A 23,319-nucleotide genomic window follows, 5' to 3' on the forward strand; every position below is an offset into this window, starting at 1 on the left:
ATATCTCGTCTCTACTAAAAATACAAAAATTAGCCAGGCGTGGTGGCACCCACCTGTAATCCCAGCTACTCAGGAAGCTGAGGCAAGAGAAGTGCTTGAACCTAGGGGGCAGAGGCTGCAGTGAACCAAGATCGTGCCATTGCACTCCAGTCTGAGTGACAGAGTGAGACTCCATCTCAAGGCAAAAAAAAAAAAAAAAAAAGGCTAAGATGATAAATTGTATGCTATGTGTACTTTATCACAATTAAAAATAAAAATTAAATTAAAAATCCCTTGGGACTCCAAAGAAGGCTAATTTTTCCAACAGTCAGAGGAAGTGGCCTCTGGGTTAAGCCCAGAAGCATGGGTGGGATGGTGACAATAGCAGCTAACGCTCTGTCCTGAGCCTTTCCTGTACAGGAACTTGATTAAAGCTCTCTATACTCCACCAGATGGATGCTATTACTCTCTCCAGCCTGACTCCAGAATCCAAGAGAAAGGCAGAATTCTTTGATTTATCTTTTGGTTTATCTCTTTAAAAATATCAGATGCCAGAATAGTCCCACAGAATGTCCAAATCAAGAGAAGAGAAAGAAGTAAATGTAGATTTCTGTAGTCAATTGTATTCATGTGGAAATATGTTGTTTACAGCTTTAAATAGTGTTCAGAAAACTCCAACAAAGGAATGGGCATCTTACAAATGTTTGTAAGTATGTAATTATGATACTTATCTTTTGAATCTATACAAATTAGAAATGTCCCCAGAAAGTTTTGCTACGTGACAATGGAACTGAAAATATAACCGCTACAGCTATCATCTACTCAATGCTAGATTTCATTTGACAAAAAAATTAGTATTCTTAAATTTTTTTAAAATAAAAGAGCTTCTGAAATGGTGACTTCTGCATGCCCGAGCCTGGCAACACTTCACAGCACCCCTCCTTCCTCTTCTCCGCATGAGCCAGCTTCGGTTGTGTGACTACCGTCCCGGTCCAATCAGACGCAGAATAAAAATGAAAAGGTTGATGATGTCCAAGTAGATGTTCAGGGCAGCAAAAACATATTCTTCAGGGTCCAGGGAATAATGGTGGTGCCCTCCTAGCATGAGCTGCACATCCATCACCAAGTACTTGAAGAAAAGGAAGAATTAGCTACGTAAATTGTACATTTCTATGAAATAAGTGTCCCAAATGATCTGAAAAAAAATATTTCAGCATCGGGAGAAACATTGTCAAAAGTCTGTTTGGGGCTGAATATGTTATTCTTACAGCCCCAGTTGGTCACTGGGTCCCCAAGTTTGCACTCTATAAAAACAGGTCCCTCACCTCAGCTGTGAATCCCTTCTCCCCTCTTTCTCCCTATGTCTCATTCCAGCACCTTTGGAAGGAAAGCTAAGGTGGCAAATTATTCCAATTTGCCCAAGACTCTGATATTCTGGGAAAGTCCTCAGTCCCAGGCAAACTGGGATAAATTCATCATGTTTATAAAAGAGGGGGAAAAGAAAACCCCAATGGCAGAGGATGCAGCTTTGCTCTTAGCCTCCATCTTTCACCCTGGAGTCCCAGTTCCTCTGCAGAAGTGGTTTTCTTTCCCTTCCCTCCCCAAATCTCTGACTTTAATTTATTGCTTCTTACAAGAGGGGATATAATGACTCTCAATCATTTCACAGACATGCATGGGATGGTTAGGACTGCAGCTTCTCGGGAGAGGTTATGTGCTTGACAGGAACACGGGATGAGCTCGATCCAGTGGTGCCCCGCCCATCCAGGAGGAACAGGGCTCAGGATACTACCCAAGACACAACCAACCCACAGGGAAGCCCCAGCCAGGATTCAGACTCCTGTGAGCATTTGGGAATGAGGCACCCTGCCAACTCTGATAGTTAAGCATCCCCCAAAAGTCAATTTTCTTTTCCAGCAATTTGTTTGGCATTGGGTAGACCTGTTTGAGTCTGCAATCATTTTTACTCTGCCTGCAAACGGGAAACAGAAACACCAACATACTTTTGCATGGAAGCATTGTTTGCAAGCATCAGTACAGCAAGCATCAACACAAAAGGTCCGAGAGCGTAGGAATAAAGGAAAATGAATGCAAATAGTTCCCCTTTAAATAGGAAAAGAAATGAGAAAACTGGAATGTATATGCTTAACCTTGTCTACACCCATACCACCCTAAGCACACCCGATCTCATCTGAAATATATATGCTTAACCTTAACCTCCTGGTGTGAATTTTCCTAACATTTGAAGGATATAACACAATTCCAACAACAATAAAAATGAAGCAAAATGTGGATAATTTTTAAGCCTAATGATAATATGTGGGGTTCATTACACCATTCTTGATCCTTCTGAATATGTATCAATACATTCTCGATATGTTTGGAAATTTTGAAAATAAATAATATTAAAAAATAAAATCTCAGCCAGGCACAGTGGCTCATGCCTATAATTTCGGCACTTTGGGAGGTGCCAAGGCAGATAGGATTACTTGAGCTCAGGAGTTTGAGATTAGCCTGAGCAACATAGCAGGACCTTGTCTTCACTAAAAATAAAAATGCAACCAGCCAGATGTGGTGGCATGAGCCTGTAGTCCCAGCTACTGGGGAGGCTGAGCTAGGAGGACTGCTTGAGCCCAGGAGATGGGGCTGCTGTGAGCCATGATCATGCCACTGCACACCAGCCTGGGTGACAGAGCAAGACCCTGTCGCAAACAAACAAAAACAACAAAACCCTGAAAGATGTGATATGATAAAAGCATGAAATGGAATTCCATGCAGCCCTTGAAAAGAAATTACTTGGACCCAGGTCTGCTAATATGTGGAGGCCATTATTTTTAAGTGAAAAAGCAAAGGCAGAACATTATACATAGTATAGCTACGTTTGTGTAAGAAGAAATGGTGCCTATGTGTAAAGAAATTCTAAAAGGATTCCAAGAAACTGCTAACAGTTGTTCCTTCCAGGGACAGGGGATAAGAGAGGCACTTTAATTTTCATTTTATAATCTTCTATGTTGTTTGAATTTAAAAATGTGTGCATGTATTACTTTTTAAATAAAACATTCCTTAAAATAGTTTTAAAGATACGACAGCAAGAGATGGGACTAAATGGAAGGAAAGACATTCCCAGACACATTAGCAGTGACCTCCACTGGTTCTCTAGGAGAAGTTTCCATTGTGAAAGAATAGAAACTGGTCTGGAGGGACAAACAAAAAAGAAACCACACCCCTGCTACGCTAAGTTTCAAAGCTTATAAATAATTCTTCATTCTTTTCTGAAATATTTACTCTTTCAACAAAAGTGATGTTTTCATGGATTGGGAAACAATGGATCCGGCTCTCCAGAGGGTAATGGTTTTAAATATGATCCTTTAAAAAGGAGCTGAAGAGTTTCCAGTGAATTCCTAACCCCATGTGACTCCAGGCCTAGCACAAGGGCTTGTCATTGCACATATCACATTCTTTACCAAAGAGATGGAGCAATGGACTTACGAGCGAGAAGAGCACAGTTCCGAGTCCTGCATACAATAGATGCAGCCACTGCAAAGAGAAAGGATGCGGTTGTATATGAAGAAAAAGATTTGGAATAATGAAAGGGGTCACTTAAGTCACTGCTGCCAGATAAGGAACCAATATCAAGAAAGCTGAATCTGTGGGGGAATTCATCTTTTCTTTTTTTAAAACTAAATTTTATTTTCTTTCAATAGCTTTCGGGGAAGAGGCGCTTTTTGGTTACATGGGTAAGTTCCTCAGTGGTGATTACTGAGATTTTGGGGCACTTGTCACCTGAGCAGTATATACTGTATCCAATATGTAGCCTTTTTACCCTCACACCCCTCCTACCATTCCCCTAAGTCCCCAAAGTCCATGATAGCATTCTTAGTCAACAGCACCCACTCAATTCCAATGAGCAAGCAAATAAAAACTAAGCTTGCACATGCCAAATAATATTCACCAAGTACGTGCTAAATGTCTCATGCATGGTAGGGCAAGTAGAATGTATTAGACGTATTTCACTTTGTGCCCCATCTACATAGCCCTTCTAGAGAATCTGCCCTCTCCCCTCAGTTCAAGGAACAGGAAGCCTTGGGGTCATAGTGACCTTCACACATCCTAGCTAGAGCTGATTGACAAGCAGTGGAAGACCCCAGCTCCAAAAACAGTGAGTCTGATAACTGATCAGGGACTTCTGATATGTCAGTGGGCTTAGACAGATGCACCAGGCCAGCTGGAAATCAATTCTCAGGATAGAGGGAACCAAGTAGCAGAGGCTGTTGTATCTTTAGTGCGTGCTGGCACTATTACTGCTATAAGCAGAGGTGGCTAGTCAACTCAGCCACAGAGAGGATGGCAAGGTTTTCATTCCTCGGAATCCCACTTCTTCTTCCCACCTAGGAGGTCTATCAGTTTCTCTGGCTCTTTGCCTCAAGCTAGTCCGAGTGGTATCTGTTCCTTGCAACACAAACAGCCCCAGTCAGAATATGGAACTAGTCTAAATGCCAAATGACTTGGTTCTATTGGGGAAGAGGATTAAAAAATGGAGTACAAAATCTGACAAAAGGCTACATATTGGATACAGTATATACTGCTCAGGTGATGAGTGCAGTGCACCAGCATCCTGAAGAGTTCTTCAGGATGAGAGAGCTAGTTCTGAGAGGGGTGGGCAAAGCACTGCCAGCTTTCACCAAGGATAGGTTCTTGGTGAAGACGATCAGAAGCCAGTGATATGGTCTGGGAGACACAGTATTTCCAGACTGAGCTAATAGCAAGAAAACACCTGATCACTGGAATCCAAAGGTTTCAAAATTGCCAAAGTCCAAAAAGCATGTAGACGTAGGGAATGGCTCCAACAAAGCCTTCCATTTAAACACATATGCAAGTCTGTAGATGTTTGTGACAGAAAATTTAGAATGGGAACTAAGATCTATCTATCTAGTGGGAAAGAGTTTTTTAACTGCACCTAAGTTATACTGTAAAGACTTATGGAACCCACCTAATGTTTGCATTATCACTACCAATATCTCTGCTGCCATTAATAAGTGGAGAACTGGGGCCTTTTAAGGCCCATCTTTGTGATGCCTTTGAGTTTATCTCTAAAGTGCAGGTGCCACCTTCCTAGCTCGAAGCCTATGGGGTCATTCATAACACCAAGAACTGCTGATTCCGTGTATGTCTAAAGATCGTGTAACTAGTTCACTTGTCGCCCAAGAAACTCCTTGGTTCAGCACTGGGACCAAGTTGGCCTTAAGGTTTTAGTCAAAAGGGTCCCAGGTCCCAGACCAGCTCTCAGTGGATCTGGCCTCCACACAAGAGCCACTGACAGATTGCCAGCACCAGGCCAGATCACACCTCTCGATCTCTACAGCCCTTCTGAGTCAGTCCATGGACTGTGCAATGAGGTGGGAAGAGCACGGTCACTCGAGTCGCCCTGACCTGGCCTCAGTGCCACCCTGGCCACTCACTCCCTGTGGGATATAGATGAATTATTAAATTTCTCTGAGTCTGTTTTCTTATCTATAAAATAGATGAGCTATGTACTTTTCAGGAATGTTGTCAGAATTTAACGTGATGTTTTGTGAAAAACACATAGGCCTATGTCCAATATCTAGTAAGAATTCAATGAATACATTAAAGAAAAAAAAAGCTAGAATTGGAAAATAAGGAGCCTCCTCTAGGCTGCTATCAGAAAGGCCCAAACGGGTCTTTCTCTTCCACTCCTGGTACTTCAAACAAGCAGCACCCAAATATAGGAGAAGGAATCTGGTCTGTCCTCATGGGTAGGCTCAGCTCAAGACCCTCTTGGAGAAGAACAACTGTCTAGGGTTGTGGCTCAATGTTCACATGCCAGGGTTTCTGCGCATAGTACCTCCTAACGACCACTGTGGGGGCCACTAGGATCCGTCTCACAGACCTTCATTTACCAGGAGGAGAATGGAACTGACCACAAGCATAGCTGCTGTGCTGTGCAACCCATTGCAGTTTGCACTTAGGCCATGCTTCCCCCTTCTCAGTCCTTGCTGGGAGCAGCAGGGCCCTCCCTGGAAGACATGTCACCACCCTGATGATTGACTTTAGTTCTGGAACTTCCTGATGGCCTTGCTGAGCCGCCCTCAGACCACGCCGTGTGCTCCCACTCAGCCTCCCCTCCCTCTCCTTCACTCGAGGCCTGATATGCCTTCATGGTCTGACAGCAGCCCCAGCTGTTGGCTCCCTGCCCCTTTTCTCTCGTGGGCATTTTTCCTACTAAAATCTTTGCATGCTTATCCCCAATTCCACGTCTGCTTCTCAGAGGACCCAGACTAACATAACCAGTACTTCATCTATATGTTTAACAATTCTCTGAGGGTTCCCCGTAAGATCTCACTCACGTATGATCGCACGAAGATTAAGAGAATTCCATAGATAAAAAGCACAAAGCAGAAAACGAACAGCACTCCATTTAGCAAGGTAAAATCCCACTGAGGAAACATAAACAGCATAAACAACTCAGTTATCATCTATAAGAAATTTTAGGATGTTTAAAGATGCATCTTATACCCCATAGAAGAAACTGGCCCATTGCTAATAATTTACCCTGATCAATTCCAAGAACCATGGAAATACATTAGCTCCAACCACTAAAAAATGCTACATAAAGTGTTATATTGACTGGGAGAAAAAGGTAGAAGTATGGGTGAAATGCCAGTAGCCATGAGTTGATATTTGGAAACTGGGTAATGGGTACCTGGGGGTTCATTATTCTATTTTTGTACTTCTATGAAATTTCCCATAATAAAAATACATTGAATGAGTAGGATGCATATTTGAAGGTACACGATGATCATAATCATTCATATGTTCAAAAGCATGTACATAGAAAACATTAATGGAGTGAAACATACCAAGATGTTAACTGGCTATCTTTTTCACATTTATATGCATATATTTTCACAAAAGTATATACTAAACTTTCAGAAGTTACTGTTAATGATTCTTTTGTAATTTGGAAATGCATTGATGTGGTTTTTGTTTTTGTCTTTATAAATCAGTGACCCAAATCAGCCTGAGGAGATTAAGGTTTTCTTAAGAAAGAGGATGTTTGGCCAGGCGCAGTGGCTCAAGCCTGTAATCCCAGCAGTTTGGGAGGCCGAGACGGGCGGATCACAAGGTCAGGAGTTTGAGACCATATTGGCTAATGCGGTGAAACCCCGTCTCTACTAAAAAAATACAAAAAATTAGCCGGGCGAGGTGGCGGGCGCCTGTAGTCCCAGCTACTCGGGAGGCTGAGACAGGAGAATGGCGTAAACCCGGGAGGCCGAGCTTGCAGTGAGCTGAGATCTGGCCATTGCACTCCAGCCTGGGCGACAGAGCGAGACTCCATTTCAAAAAAAAAAGGAAAGAGGATGTTTATCTTCTGGCCTTAAAAAAATTAGATTATGCAGACAAACAAGAGCCTTTAATTCAGTATATTTTCTTGCAAGAGTATTTTCCTAATTCTTTTATTTCCCCCATCATTAAGGCAGGATAACTGGAGTGAGGTAAATTCAGGTGGGGAGCCCTGTCAGCTCTGACCAAGCCCAAGAGATAACAGGTTCCAAGTCACACCTGTGGTGGGCTGTCAGCTTCAGAGGCCCACAGAGCACGCAGTCACTCTGGGATCCAGATGATGTCATCCAGGAACAATGGTGGGCCATAGCGTCCACACCCCAACCTCACCCCGTTCTCTTCTTGGCCAGTGCCAAGAGCCCACACAAACCACAGCCACATCCCAAATTCCCAGGCCCCACTTTAGAGAGAAAGGCAGGCAGACAGGGAGGCCGAACAGCTGAGCAATTTGTATCCACATGACACTATCACCCAGTCCGAAGGAACTGCTTCAACTGTGAGATCCAATTACAGTTCAACCAAATGGACGTTCAGTTAATTTTCTCCCTGGTAAGTGGACAGTTGGGGTTCATGAAAAAACTCAGACTCATTGTGTTCCTACATTCCCTCTGCATCCCTTGGGTTGTGGTTGGACTGAATTTTGCCATCCCCAACACATAACTTAACAAAGGGAAAAAATGTGGTTGACTATGGGTTCAGCTGCCTTTCAAAGTCATCAACGTGAATGCCATCTTTAAAATACTTTCTGGCCGGGCACAGTGGCTCATGCCTGTAATCCTAGTCTGAGGCATGAGCATCGCTTGAGCCTAGGAGTTCAAGATGAGCCTGGGCGACATAGGGAGACCCCTACTCTATAAAATACTTAAAAATTAGCCAGGGGTGGTGGCAAATGCTTGTAGTCCCAGCTACTTGGGAGGCTGAGATGGGAGGATCACTTGAGCCCTGGAGGTAGAGGTTGCAGTGAGCCATGTCTGTACCACTGCACTCCAGCCTGGGTGACAGAGCAAGACCCTGTCTCAAAAATAAACAATCAAACAATAAAAAAAACCTTTGCAATGTAATATTCACTCCCCTGAATCCAGGTCATAGGTTACCTGTGACTTAAAATACTAATGGGCTTTTTAAAAAGTATTCTGGCAGTTTAGAGGATTTTTTGAGATAGAGTCTCGCTTTGTCACCAGGCTGGAGTGCAGTGGCACGATCTCGGCTTACTGCAACCTCCGCCTCCCGCGTTCAAGTGATTCTCCTGCCCTCAGACTCCTGAGTAACTGGGACTACAGGCGCGTGCCACCACACCCAGCTAATTTTTGTATTTTTAGTACAGATGGGGTTTCACCATGTTGGCCAGGATGGTCTCGATCTCTTGACCTTGTGATCTGCCTGCCTCAGCCTCCCAAAGTGCTGAGATTACAGCACCTAGCCATCTTAGAGTATTTTAAATGGCTTAAGAAATCTGTGCATTCAACAGTGGCCCACCTTACTCATTGCAAGGAAGCCTATCTGTGTACAAATCGGCTGGTATACACAAATGACCAGCTTTAAGATGGCAAATACTGATCTCATCATCAATTAAAGTTGAATCTCTAACTTTTGATACAGTTTGACTAAATATCTAGTAGATCCTTCTGTCTCTCTGACACTTCTGTTTCCACCAGGAAAAGGCTAAAATTCAGCATGTGTATAAGACCTTCCTTACGATGTTTGCCAAACAACTTGGGAAATGCACTCCCTTCTGTGTTAAGTTATTTACCTGACTAAGGCCAGCCCATTCTTTACAAAAGGAAACTGACCAGGACTGAAAGGAGGGGCCACAGGAAATGCTGCATCAGATCTCAAGAACACCCTATGGTTGGACAGAGGCTCAGAGTGTTCGAGAAATAATCTCGAATTATGAGATGTCCTCTGGGACATCTTGACATTTTGGAGCCTGGTAAACTGTACAACTTTTAAATTTTTAAATTCCCTGTATCAGTCAGCGCCCTAGCAAGGAACAGATGACACACTCAGATAGAATGATCTGAGGAGGGTTTGTTTGTAAAGGAACTATCCACAGAAGGGTCTGCAGGCAACCAGAACGGGTAGTGCAGTAAGCTAGGCTGGCAGCCAGCCAAAGAGCTGTTACCAGTCCCAGGCCCAAAAGGGGAAAGGAGAGGGGCAGTTACAGGAGCCCAGAAGGTGTGTTGAGTTAGCCATCTTGTGATAGGCAGTGAATCTTGCTAAGGTACACTGCTAGCCGAAGAAGAACTTGTCACTGGGAGGAAGCCATGGGAATCAGTACCTCTCCCTTCCTGCCCCTGTCTCCAGCTGGAACTCCCCACTGGCCAAAGCCCATGGAAAGCCCAAAGGCAAGAGGGCCCTGAAGGTGAGACCTCCAGGACTGAGAGAGCAGGGGGAGGCATAGGGAAATGTTTCGGGGACAAAGGGACATACCTGGCACACTCCCTTCAATAATACCTACTTTTGTTTGTAGAGCAAACAAAGTGAGTGCTAGTGTCACCAGAGTGGTTGCAGCTGTTGCCCATAACACTTCCTCGGCCTTGTAGAAACTAAAACCAGAGACTGTGATTATTGTTCACATACATTCCAAGAAAAGCACACACAAATCAAAGGAAATGTGTATCAAAGACTCACACTGATATGGCTCCTAGCAGCAGACCTTCAAGAGCTGTCTAAAAACAAAATTCACAATAAATCAGAAGCCTGCTTCCCGAGGCATGGGGGCAAGGCCCAGAATTCAGAAGAGGTGATTTGAGGGGTGTGCTTCTGAGCAGGGTCTAGGGAGCAAGGGGGAATATGCACAGCCTGGTATACACAGCCACAGGGCGACTATGGGGAATAAACAGAATTCAATATTTCCGTAACATCCTCCCTAGGATGGACAAGAGAAAATTATTAGTCAACATTTCTTTGAACACTGTAGTAACTTTAACATACTCAGTGAATTAAATATCTATTAATTATGAATGTAGAAACCAAGGTAAAAAGGTTCATTTGTAGACCATGTTGTCATTCATCAAAGGGGGCCACCCACACAGTATCAATGTTTCATCAGGACAGGATATGTGGTATCTAAGCTTCATAACACTCTGGGTACAGACACTTTCCACGGCACCTGAGGGAGAGCCTTCCAACCTCAGACATGGGATGAGAACCAAGGTCTTCCCAGTGTGGGAGAGCAGAGTGTGGAGCTGCACCTGCAGGTGCCAGCCCCGGGCTTAGGAGGGCTGTCATCACGCAAATAGAGCCAGGGGTGTGGGGAAAGGTGGGATAAGGGTAGGGACTGAGAGCCAGCGGGCAGTCAGGCTGGAGGATGAGACCAAGAAAGGCACTGAGGTTGTGCCCAGGCCCACAGACCTGGCAAGGTGTGAGGACGACAGAGCAGTGGCCACAGGGCTAAAGGCATGCCCAGCCCCAAGGCTGCTCTGCCAGAGGCAAGTCCAGAGACTGGGCTGACCCACTCGTCCACAGGCAGAGCCAGGAAAGACTCCTCCAGTCTCCAGGGGTAAAAATGAAGGCACATCCTAGTACAAGGCCTGCGAGAGAAGGCTTTGAACTCCCGCTGGCCAAGGATGGCTGGGAGCAGAGGCTGGGAAAGAAGCGGAGTCCCCAAAGTCCTGGGTTGCCTGTCTGGCATTTCCAAACCCAGTGGGTAATCGCCTGATTCTCTACTTTGTACAACTTAATGAAGTAGCTTGTCTCTATTTCCATTATAGGGAAAACAGTGTATCTAGTCTCCATACAAATGATATTTAATAATGTGCTTGCTTCCAATCTTCCTCTCTAGATGACTTTTTTCCTCTTATACTGGATCAGTTGCTTCCTATTTCTCCAGCTCCAGCAGCACATGAAGGAGGTATGCATGTGTGTGGTGTGGGTGGTGTATGTGTGAGTTTGTGAGTGAGGTGTGTACGGTGTGTGTGCCTCTGTGTCTGTGTAATATGTGTAAGCGTGTGAGCGTGCATGTGTGTGTGGTGTATGTGGTATGAGTGGTGTGTGTAAATGTGTGGTGTGTGTGACTGTATGTGGTATGAGTGGTGTGTGTAAATGTGTGGTGTGTGTGACTGTGTATGCACTATGAGTGGTGTGTGTAAATGTGTGATGTGTGTGACTGCATATGTGCTATGAGTGGTGTGTGTAAATGTGTGGTGTGTGTGTGACTGTGTGTGTATGTGGTGTGAGGAGGATGTGTGGTGTGAATGGTGTGAGGGGGTGTGGGGTGTGTGTGACTGTTGTGTGCGTAAATGTGTGACTGTGTGTGTAATTGGGAGCAACTGGGAGGAGACAGGGAGAGAAAAGAGGAAATGGTTTCAAGCTGGAAAACGGATTTCGGTTTTCGAAAGAGTGGGAGAGTAGGAAGAGGCCGTGGAAGTCACAACTGTCTGAAGACTTCAAGAGCTCAGAACATGGGCTCAAGGGGCCAAAACTCTATGGGACAAAAGCTGTTGTCAGTGAATGTGTTTTCCTTTTTTCCCTCAACTCCTTTTCTGAAATGGGCTTTTTCCTATATATCTTCTAACCCTTGGACATGACGTTTAAGTCTGGAAGACATAACAAATGCTTTACCCCTGTATAACATCTCTTAAGCCGTTACTTGCTTTGAGATAAACAGCAAAACCTCAGAGATGAGAGCTTCCTTGGAGACCAATAACTTTTGTCTCTTGTAATAAACGTTAAGGCCATTTAAAATGTTTAAATAAAAAACTCAAACATTTCTGGGAAACCAGCACGCCCTCCTGTCGCCCTTCCCCACCGTCTCGGCTCCCAGATTCCCACCTCCATCTGGCTTCCAGCCCCGCCCCGTTCTGAGTGTGATCTCTGCTGTCAGTGCAGGAACTGGGACACCCCACTGCTGGCCTAGGCAGTGAGCAGGGTGCCCACACCAGCTAACGAAGGCTCCTCCATGCTCTGGCAGGTGAGGAAATGTCCAAACCTGAACAACGGGCAGCCAGTCTTCTCCAGCCTCAGGAGCCAGCTATTCCTCCCAGCATGTAAATCCCCAGGGTCGCTACAGGGTACTGGTGCTGAGTCTCACCGACGGTCAGGTGTTCCCGCTTGCTTTGACCAACAGGGGGCGCAGAACCAAACCTAGGCTCCAGACACGTGCATAGGACTTGACGCATTTTGTCCACGACTAACCATTAACTTTTTCTACCCTATTTTTCCTTTCATCAGATTTTTCCATTAATTGATCTTATCTTTATATATTATTGATATTTTTATAAGCCACCTCAAGTCTGATTTGGAATCAGATGGGGAATAAATCAATTGGCAAATAAATCTTCCCGTGAAAGAAAAATCAACACTGCTTGGGAAGAAATGCCAACCTTCCCAAAAAAAGAATCGTTTGCTGGCCGGGCGCGGTGGCTTACATCTGTAATCCCAGCACTTTGGGAGGCCGAGGCGGGGGGATCACCTAAGGTCAGGAGTTCGTAGACCAGCCTAGCCAACATGGTGAAATCCCGTCTCTACTAAAAATACAAAAATTAGCCGGGCGTGGTGGCCTGCACCTATAATCCCAGCTACTCAGGAGGCTGAGGCAGGAGAATCGCTTGAACCTGGGAGGCAGAGGTTGCAGTGAGCCGAGATCGTGCCATTGCACTCCAGCCTGGGCGACAAGGGCGAGAGACTTCTTCTCCAAAAAAAAAGAATCGTTTGCTGACACCCTCCTGAATCATACTGAGACGGTTCTGGGTTTTCATAAGAGGACCCAAACACTCTTGGAGTCACTATCTGTGAGCTTCAGAGAGGCCACACCCCCGGGAAGCAAGGGGTTTGGCCTGACTGTTCCGCCTGACTCCTGAAGGATGCCGGGTCACTGGGGAGGAGCCCTGCCACCTCTGGGCAGCTAAGCCCTGAGTTGGAATGCAGGGAAACTGGTGGAAATTCGAGTTCCATTCAGGTTTAGAAAAATCTAGGAGCTTCAGGTACCTGCTGAGAGCTGGCACGATCCTGGGGTTCCTGTGGGCAGCACAGAAAGGAATTGGCTGCAAGAAAGGGAGCCACCCAGTGTTCTGTGGTCCAGGGTGGCACCAACGACAGAAAATGGGCAGGTGTGGCGAGGCCTTGTGAGTGGAAGCCACCACAATGAGGCGCTGGGGAACCCGGAACCCGGAACCCGGGACCAGGAACCAGGCCGCGGATCAGGAGAGCCCTCTCAGCCCCTGACTCTGCCGTGCTGCAAAAGCCCTCGTGAGCTGATATGCAAGCTGTGGAAATGAGGGAGAACCTTGCTCAGAGATGGGTTCTGCTCCCAGTGGGATTTGAAGAAGAAATAAAATACATTTTACAAGAATAAAGAAATATAAACTTCTTGCACATGACTTTGTGAACTAGACGTGGAAGCCACTCTCCATAACAAAATGTACTTGCGCCTGAGAGGGGTCCAGCAATAGCCAGGTTAACTGTTCCTGAAGTGTAACCCAGGCTGCGGAGTGCGCGCCCCCAGGTGGTCTCATCAGAGGCAAGTGTGCCGGCACGAAGTCGCCCAGATCCCCAGATGCCCTAATCTGCTCAAAGGGTGTGATACCATCTCATAAGTTTACTACTTCATTACAAACAAAATTCCGCCAAGAGAACGTTTCACAAATATTTTCTATCTGTATTATTCCACAGGAAGAGTTTCCATAATAAAATGAACGAATTTAATAAAGCGACAAAAATATATTTCAGAGGTGAACTAGAACAGGTGCTGACAAGGTTTACTTACAAAGAATCCCAGGAGAATGTAATTTGCGGGCACCTGACGGCGGAGATTCCCACAGCAAGCAAGTATAATCAGTACCGCAAAAAATGCTGGGCTGGAGGATAATTTAAAACCACGTGTTATTTGTTTTCAGTGACTATATCATAGCATATTATATTTTACAGAGACAAATAGATGTAGATACAGATCATAGTATTACTATGATCTTCTTATCTCATAGTATTATAAACAAAAATGTTAATTATTCTTTTTGCCTTTTCTTAGCTTGTTTTTTGTTTGTTTGTTTTATTTTGGTTTTTTTGGAAACAAAGTCTCGCTCTTGTCCCCGAGGCTGGAGTGCAATGGCGCGATCTCGGCTCACTGCAACCTCCACCTCCCAGGTTCAAACGATTCTCCTGCCTCAGCCTCCAAAGTAGCTGGGATTACAGGCACCTGCCACCAAGCCTGGCTAATGTTTGTATTTTTAGTAGAGACGGGGTTTCACCATGTTGGCCAGGCTGGTCTACAAACTCCAGACCTCAGGTGATCCGCTCGCTTCAGCCTCCCAAAGTGCTGGGATTACAGGTGTGAGCCACCGCACTCGGCCTTCTTAGCTTTTAAACTTAACTTTTCTCATTTCCATCCACAGATAACTTATGGGCATTAAAATATTTTTATTTTAAAATAATTATAGATTCACAGGAATTTGCAGAGATAAAGAGGTCCAATGAAATCTTTACTTAGTTTCCCCCAGTGGTTACATCTTATGTATTTATAATACAGTACCAAAACCAGTAATTTGACATTGATACAGTGTGTGTGTATATATATATATATATAATTCTATATCATCAAATTATGACACAAATCTATGTGCAGATGCATGTAACCACTATCACAATCAAGATTCAGAACTATCCCTTCAAGAAAACATCCACAAAGACTTCTCTTTTTTTTTTTTTTTTTTTTTGAGACGGAGTCTCGGTCTGTCGCCCGGGCTGGAGTGCAGTGGCCGGATCTCAGCTCACTGCAAGCTCCGCCTCCCGGATTCATGCCATTCTCCTGCCTCAGCCTCCCGTGTAGCTGGGACTACAGGCGCCCGCCACCTCGCCCGGCTAGTTTTTTGTATTTTTTAGTAGAGACGCGGTTTCACCATCTTAGCCAGGATAGTCTCGATCTCCTGACCTCGTGATCCGCCCGTCTCGGCCTCCCAAAGTGCTGGGATTACAGGTTTGAGCCACCGCGCCCGGCCCAAGACTTCTCTTATACTACCCCAGCCCTGTAGAGTGTGAAAGTCACCAATGCCAAGATGGAGTCACTTAGGTCACACCCAGAATGGAGCCAGAGGCCATGAAGGAGGGGATCTGTATATCTGAGATAAGAACTAGCCCAAAGACCTTTTAAAAACCCACAAGAAATTTCTATACGCCCCACATGTCCCTACATGTCCTGCCTACATGTCTATAACAGAGTATATCACAAAAAATTCCTCAAGATCGCAGCATTCCAGCCAAGCTGCTCTCACAAAAACACTTGCCTGGCAATGGCTATCTCCACCAATGAGTTAGCACCAGCTCCCTTGACAAGCCCATGTGGCCAATGATCTTTGTTTCAAAATAATTTACATAGAATTCTCTTTGCCTTTTAAAGGCTTCCTCTTATTCCAACCTCTCCATCATCCATCATGGCCTGTGTATCCCACCTTGCAATGCCCCTGCCACTTCCAAATACACTCTGCAGGAAGCCTCTCTGTCATTAATTTAGGTTAACAATAGTAACACCCACACCCACACACTCAACCCTAACTCCTGACAGTCATTAATTTGTTTTTCATCCCTATAATTTTATCATTTCAAGAATGCTATACCTTGTACCTCATTTTGAATAGTAAAAGAACCTCAGGCAATAGACAGTAGAAAAAACACATTGTATTAAGTCCAATGATACTTACAAGGTTGCATAGATGAACCAGGGGTTTTTGAGCACCCAAACTTTTAAAGCCTCCCTGGTTAAAACAAATTTAACACAGTTTTACAGAACAAATATTTCACTAATAAATATGATATTTAAGTAGAAGTAAACATCATGAGAAGAAAGGAAGAAACCCTAACTGATGAATAACGATGGATGGGGATGAAACAGTGAAACATTATTTTTCTTAAAATAGATATATTCATCATAAGTTATAAGTAAAATTTGGATGAATGCAAATGTCCTAATAAAGGTTTTCATTTTTAAAATGCTGAGACTGATATGTGTGCAAAGCAAAAGAAATCAACTTCTCATCTGTTTGTTTCATAAATATAGATTTTCAAAGGATATGTTTAAGCAGTGACAGATCATAGTTGCTCAAATAAGTTATTTCTTTTGTTTTTAGAGACAGGGTCTTGCTCTGCTGCCCAGGCTGGAGTGCAGTGGCATGATCATGGCTCACTGCAGCCTTGAACTCATGGTCAAGCGTTCCTCTTGTCTCAGCCTCCTGAATAGCTGGGACTACAGGCATATGCCACCACATCTGGCTAATTTTTATTTTTATTTTTGTAGAGATGGGGTTCTCACTATGTTGCCCAGGTTGGTCTTAAACTCCTGGCATCAAGCAATCCTCCCACCTCAGCCTCCCAAAGCACTGGGATTACAGGTGTGAATCACTGCACCCAACCCCCTCATATAATTTCTGAATTTAACACTGTTCCAGCCTCCAAGGTCTCCATAATCTCATCTTTCTTTTTCCTTGAGAGAGAGTCTCACTCTGTTGCCCAGGCTGGAGTGCAGTGGCTCAATCTTAGCTCATTACAACCTCCACCTCCTAAGTTCAAGCTATTCTCCTGACTCAGCCTCCTGAGTAGCTGGGGTTACAGGCACCCACCACCACGCCTGGCTAATTTTTGTATTTTTAGTAAAGACAGGGTTTTGCCATTTTGGCCAGGCTGGTCTTGAACTTCTGACCTCAAGTGATCCACCAACCTCAGACTTCCAAATTGCTGGGATTACAGACATGAACCCCCACGTCCGGCTCACCTTTTCTTCTCTATCCAGTTTTAACTGTGGAAACAGCTCAGGAGAAAATAAAAAAGAAAGCAGTGTCCAAAATAAGAGTTTTAAAAAAAGCTTTTTTGCTTCAGTTAGGAAATGAAAGTAAAATTCTAGAAATCTACTACCACCTTGGTCTAGGAGTTGCCTCAGAAAAACAAAAAGAGACAAACTGTTTTTAAATGATCAAAATTAAATTAAGCTGATTCAGTAAGAATTAACGTGAACAACCTAACACTTAATTCTACATCAGTCATAAAGACTTACCAGAAAATAAACACACTGGTAATTACCGCAGTGAGCAACAACTGAACTGACAGGAGGAGGAGCACTTTGATAATGAAAGCTGAGGAGACAGAAACATTATTTTTATGACACAATAGTCAAAAGTAACTACATAAATGTAATGACTTATTTTTGACATTTAATGAAATGATGATGATGATTATTATTACTTTTTTTTGCTTTTTTTTTTAGGATGAGAAAGGCCGTGCTAGTTTACAGTCAGCAAATGGAATAACAACAAAAATGCAGCTCTGCAGAACTTTTAGAGCACACTCAATCCAGATGGTTGGATAGAGGTGTTTTATTGGAGATCCGACGGTTTTATCCATGGAAGCTCCAGAATTTTCTCTTTTTTCTTTCTTTCTTTCTTTTTTTTTTGGAACAGAGTCTCACTGTGTTGCCCAGGCCAGAGTGGAGTGGCGCGATTTCAGCTCACTGCAACCTCCACCTCCCGGGTTCAAGCAATTCTCTTGCCTCAGCCTCCTGAATAGCCAAGATCACCACCACTCCCAGCTAATTTTTTCTTTTTTTTGTATTTTCTAGGTAGAGATGGGTTTCACCATGTTGCCCAGGCTGGTCTCAAACTCCTGATCTCAGGTGATCTACCTGCCTCAACCTCCCAAAATGCTGGGATTACAGGCATGAGACATCATGCCTGGCCAAAGTTCAGATTTTTCAAGACGAACTCAGGAATTTAATTCCTTGTCATGCACACCCCATCCTCCTTAGGATCAAACATGATCTGAAAGCCTCACCGTGTCACAGGCCCATCATTAGGGATCCAGCGAAACTACCTCCCTGCACCGGAAAGCAGCAGAGCTTCAGGACTGTGGGGAGAGGGGACGTCTCCTTGGAGATGGACTTGGGCTGCAGAGAGTTTGTGGAGCTTTTCTGCCACTTTCCTCTCCAGCCTACCTGCCTGTAGTAACTCTCTTCTCTTCTGCTTCCTGATGCATAAATAGATAACTTGGTGAACTGTACATGAGGCCAAAGAGTTCCAAAGGAATGACAGGCCAATATACAAGGCACAGCACATGGGCACCTCTTTCTGCTTACGTCCTGGGCCCTCTGAATATGGCACTGGCAATGGCAATTTGCCTTTTGTGTGGCTTTATCCCTATTTCAAAGGAAAAAAAAGAAGTAATGCTGCTTAAAATTAACTTATAGGATCGTCAACTGTCCTTTTGCTGGGCAGTTTCTATGCATAGGAAGTATGACAACAAAGCAGTGGATCTAAGCTATCTTAATAAAAATAGCAGAGCATATATTCCCAAGTGCATGCTGCCTACATTAAAATATTCATTTAGCTCACATTAATTTGGCATCTGCTATGTAGCAGGGACTGTGGGGGAACATATTAAATGTGGCCCATGCTCACAAGAATAGACATAGAGATCAATGGAATCAAGGTGACAGTCCAGAAACAAACCTTTCTATTTATGGTCAATTGATTTTTAACAAATATGCCAGGAAAATTCAATGAAGAAAGAATAATTATTTTGACAAATGGTGCTGGGAAGCTGGATATATACCTACAAAAGGATGAATTTGGATCCCCAACTAACACCAACCGCAAGCCATAACGTGGAGTCATAATGGCCATAGCAGCCTCACCTACCATCTCACTGTAAATGAATGAGAGCTCCCAATTCAAGACTAATATAAGAGTTGACCAACTGAGTCAACCCACAGAATTATGAGAGATAATAAAATGGTTCTTGCTTTCTTTAAGTGGACAAAGGATTTGAATAGACATTCCTCCAAAGAAGATATATGAATGACCAATAAGTATAAGAGAAAATTTGCTAATGAAATGCAAGTCAAAAGTACAATGAGATAACACTTTACGGACATTAGAACGGCTATAACCAAAAAGACAGACAACAACAAGTGTTGACAAGGATGCAGAGAAACAGGAGCCCTCATACATTGCTGCTTGGAATGTAAAATGATGCAGCCACTTTGGAAAAGTTTGGCAGTTCATCAAAATGTGAAACAGAGTTATCCTACGGTTCAGCAATTCCTGGGTATCTACCCAAGAGAAATGAAAACATATGTCTACACAAAAACTTGAATATGAATGTTGACTGCAGCATTATTCAAAATAACCCAAAGGTGGAAACAATCTAATTGTCTGTCAACTGATAAATGTATAAACAAAGGTTTTCTATTCAGGCAATGGAATTGTATACGGCCCATTCATAAAAGGAATGAAATACTGACACATGCTACAACATGGGAGAACCTCAAAAACATTAAGTGAAAGGAAATCACAAAAGACACATGTTGTATGATTCCATTTACATGAAATGTTCAAAATAGATTCATAGAGAGGTCTGAAAGTAGGTTAGTAGTTGGCAGGGGTTTGAGAGAGGGAGGATGGGAGTAACTGCCAATGGGTATGGGTTTCTTTCCTTTTTTTTTCTTTCCTTTGGTAAAGATGGTGTTTCACCATGCTTCCCAGGTTGATTTTGAACTCCTGATCTCAAGTGATCCACCTGCCTTGGCCTCCCAAAGTTCTGGGATTACAGGCATGAGCCACTGCACCTAGTCTGGGTATGGGTTTCTGTTTGAGGTGATGAAAATGTTCTAAAATTGATCATGTTGGTGGTTATCAACTCTAAATATACAAAACAGCAGTGAATTGTACACTGAAAAGGGATTTTTATGATTTGCAAATTGTATCTCCATAATGCTGCTTTAAAAAATGACAAACCCCATAACTCAATCCATTACCCTGCTATACTTTTCCTTTTCTCCACAGCACTTACATCTTTTCATATACTATATAATTTTTTTTAACTGGACAAAGGCCAGCCTCTACCCTCCAGGAGAGGCAGATATAAATAACTGACTCTTACACTGGCAAGGAGGCTCTACATATTTTTCAATTAGACCTGAAAGACTAATTCGATTGGACTCCTTAGGCCTCATTTTCTCACCTGTAAAATGGCAATACAACTTCTGTATTTGTAGGGTTGCTGTAAGGACGAAATGCAATAACATTGCCCTTGCACAACACCCTGTGTAGGCCTGGTATTGATCGCAGAGACAGCCAGTGGGCTCAGCTGAACAACTCCAGATAGAGGTGGCCATGTGATACAGGTGGGTCAATGACGTGGCATTCAAAACTCTGGGTGTGGTTTCTAGAAATTCCTCTGAAAAGAAGACTGGCTTGGTCAACTCTCAGGATACCTGCAGCCGTCTCTTGGCTCTACTTTGCCTTTGGCTGTTTGCCTTTTCCTTCTCCTACCTCAAAGGCTAGAGCTTCAAAAGGCAGCTTTCCAGCCACAGGAAAGGAGTGGTGAGGGCCACAGGGAGACCAACAGGATTCAAAGCTCGCAGTCCACCTGCAAGTTGTCCAGGCCCTCAGAAGGCCTAAGGGTGGCAGAGTGGAAGCTTTAAAACTTAAGCCAACATTATGGTATCACCTTGTATACAAGTAAAAACATTTTATGATCCATGACTAATTCATATTTCCTTAAAAAAAAAGTTATTCACCATATGTTTCTTATGAGTTTCTGAATGCCCTGGACAACTTGGAAGCAGTCAATTATAGCAGTCCTACATCATGTTTTATGAGAAAGCATGACTCAGAAAAACTAAAAACAAAATTGTATCTGACAATCTACACTGTGGAAACATTTTAAGAGAACATGTGCTCTTCTCTTCTAAAAAGGTAATTTCTTTATTCTCACCTCTGCGGACAGATGCGTCTGAGAAAGGATTGCCTAAAGCTGCATTGCTATCACCTGGGGTGATGTCATCTGAAATTTCTATCACATAGGTATTCAACTGCTCGGTGTCCTTTGGCCGTGGCTTCTCCTGAGTTTCTTGTGGCCCAGCTGAAGATGAAGGTGTGTAGTGCTCACCAGATTCGGACTGGATGCTTTTATCTGCTGCTTTCCGAATCAGATGTTGATGATCTCCAGAACCAAAGTCTATTGGTTCGCTGACCTCCAAGTCCAATTTCCTAGAGGGGGAGAATTGTTTTTCAAGTCCTTATGATCACACCTCTACAACTTTAGCATCCTCATAGTCGTTAGGCGATTTCTTCTTAATTTTAACTGCCTTGGCTCAATACTTACCAAGTTGGTGAGTATTGTTAAATGTAAATATTTAAATGTTAATGTTAAATGTATCAGTAAATATTTGTTAAATGAATGATAACATCTAAGATGAAACCCATAGAGTAAAATAATTTGATTGTATTATGAAATTAATTTTTAAATAAAATTTATTCAGCAAAAACTTAATGAGTGCCAAGCATAAAGATGCCCTTGCTGTCTCTGCCCTCAAAGAACTTACATTTTGGAAGAGAGTATAATCAAGCAATCATATAAAAAGCAATACAGGCCAGGCATGGTGGCTCACGCCTGTAATCCCAAAACTTTGGGAGGACGAGGCAGGTGGATCTCCTGAGGTTGGGAGTTCAGACCTGCCTGGTCAACATGGTGAAACCCGTCTCTAATAAAAATACAAAAATTAGCCAGGCGTGGTGGCAGGCACCTGTAATCCCAGCTACCAGGGAAGCTGAGGCAGGAGAATCGCTTGAACCCGGGAGGCAGAGCTTGCAGTGAGCCGAGATCGCGCCACTGCACTCCAGCGTGGGCGACAAAGTGAGACTCCATCTCAAAATAAAAGAAAAGAGGGCAATATGAGCAGACCAGGAACATTGGAGGAAGTCTTGAGAGCCCTGAAGGAAATCTGGAGGAACTTGCAGGGAGTAGAAGAGGTTGTCAAAAGCTTCCAGAGAAACTGAAGGAAAAGCCATGGCTGGAAGTGAGTAGGGATTAGTCAAGTGAAGAGGTGGGGAGAGGTTTTCCAGACAAGGAACCAGCCTGGACCAGGACTAGAGAAAGCAGGGATGGCAAGTTCCAGAAACGTACCTGGAGCAGGGAGTTTGAAGGGGAGAGTGGAATGAGGTTACACGGAGAAGTAGTGGGCATGCCTCTGAGAGGCTGGCAAGCCGAGTTAGGGAGTCTGGACTTCATCCTGAAAGCCATGGGTATGATTTTTCAGAATAGCAGTCCCCCAGTGATATCCATGTCCTAATTTTTGGAACCCGTGTCTATGTTACCTTGCATTCCAAAAGGAACATTGAAGATGTGATTAAGGACTTTGGGATGGGGAGATGATCCTAGATTATCTGGGTTGGTCCAATCAAATCACAAGGATTCTTATGATCATAGGTATAACAAGGCAGCAGGAGGAGCAGAGTCAGAGAAGGAGATGTGACAACAGAAGCAGAGGTCAGAGCGATACAACTGTTGTCTTTGAAGATGGAAGAAGGGGGCCATGAGCCAAGGAACACAGGTGGCCTCTCGAAGCTGGAAAAGGCAAAGAAATGGCTTTTCCCCTACAGCCTCCAGGAAGGAACCAGCCCTGCCAGAACCTGGATTTTAGCCTAGTGAGACTGGTTTTAGGCTTATGACCTCCAGAACTGTAAGATAATAAATGTGTGTTGTTTTAAGTCATTCAGTTTGTGGCAATCTGTAACAGCAGCAACAGGAAACTAATACAATGGGGAATCAAGGAAGGTTTCTCAGCAGGGACCCATGCAGATCTCCTAGAAAGAAAGGTTACTCTAGGTAGTGTGGAGAATGGGCCACACTAAGCCAAAGTGAGGCAGAGACCAGAAATCCAGATAATGAGATGGCAGTGGGCTTTGCCACAGTGCCTTCCAGCCTGAACACAGTTCTTAAGAAACTACCACTAGACCGGGCACAGTGGCTCACACCTGTAATTCCAACACTCTGAGAGGCCAAGATGGGTGAATCACAAGGTCAGGAGTTCGAGAGCAGCCTGGCCAACACAGTGAAACCCCGTCTCTACTAAAAATACAAAAATTAGCTGGACGTGAAGGTGCAAACCTGTAGTCCCAGCTACTCTGGGGGCTGAGGCAGAAGAATTACTTGAACCCGGAAGGCGGAGGTTGCAGTGAGCTGAGATCGCACGACTGCACTCCAGCCTGGGTGACA

The 23,319-nt window shown here is 44.0% G+C and overlaps 1 protein-coding gene across 1 annotated transcript in view; it reads right to left on the bottom strand.

Annotated features, from left to right (window-relative positions):
• Window positions 1-536: 536 nt before the first annotated feature.
• The window catches only part of LOC105527054 (protein lifeguard 1), a 26,547-nt gene continuing 3,764 nt past the window's right edge, over window positions 537-23,319 (bottom strand). The window contains exons 2-10 of the mRNA XM_011963245.1: window positions 21,037-21,311; window positions 17,321-17,399; window positions 15,975-16,028; window positions 14,048-14,138; window positions 9,973-10,010; window positions 9,800-9,887; window positions 6,345-6,434; window positions 3,469-3,516; window positions 537-1,108 (exon numbers count right to left, since the gene is read on the bottom strand). Of these exons, the coding sequence (XP_011818635.1) occupies window positions 959-1,108; window positions 3,469-3,516; window positions 6,345-6,434; window positions 9,800-9,887; window positions 9,973-10,010; window positions 14,048-14,138; window positions 15,975-16,028; window positions 17,321-17,399; window positions 21,037-21,311 (913 nt within the window). The 3' untranslated portion in view covers window positions 537-958. The remainder of the gene's footprint in view (window positions 1,109-3,468; window positions 3,517-6,344; window positions 6,435-9,799; window positions 9,888-9,972; window positions 10,011-14,047; window positions 14,139-15,974; window positions 16,029-17,320; window positions 17,400-21,036; window positions 21,312-23,319) is intronic.

Source organism: Colobus angolensis, unplaced genomic scaffold (assembly GCF_000951035.1).
Source record: "Colobus angolensis palliatus isolate OR3802 unplaced genomic scaffold, Cang.pa_1.0 Scaffold605, whole genome shotgun sequence".
In the NCBI taxonomy this organism is placed as follows: Eukaryota; Metazoa; Chordata; class Mammalia; order Primates; family Cercopithecidae; genus Colobus; species Colobus angolensis.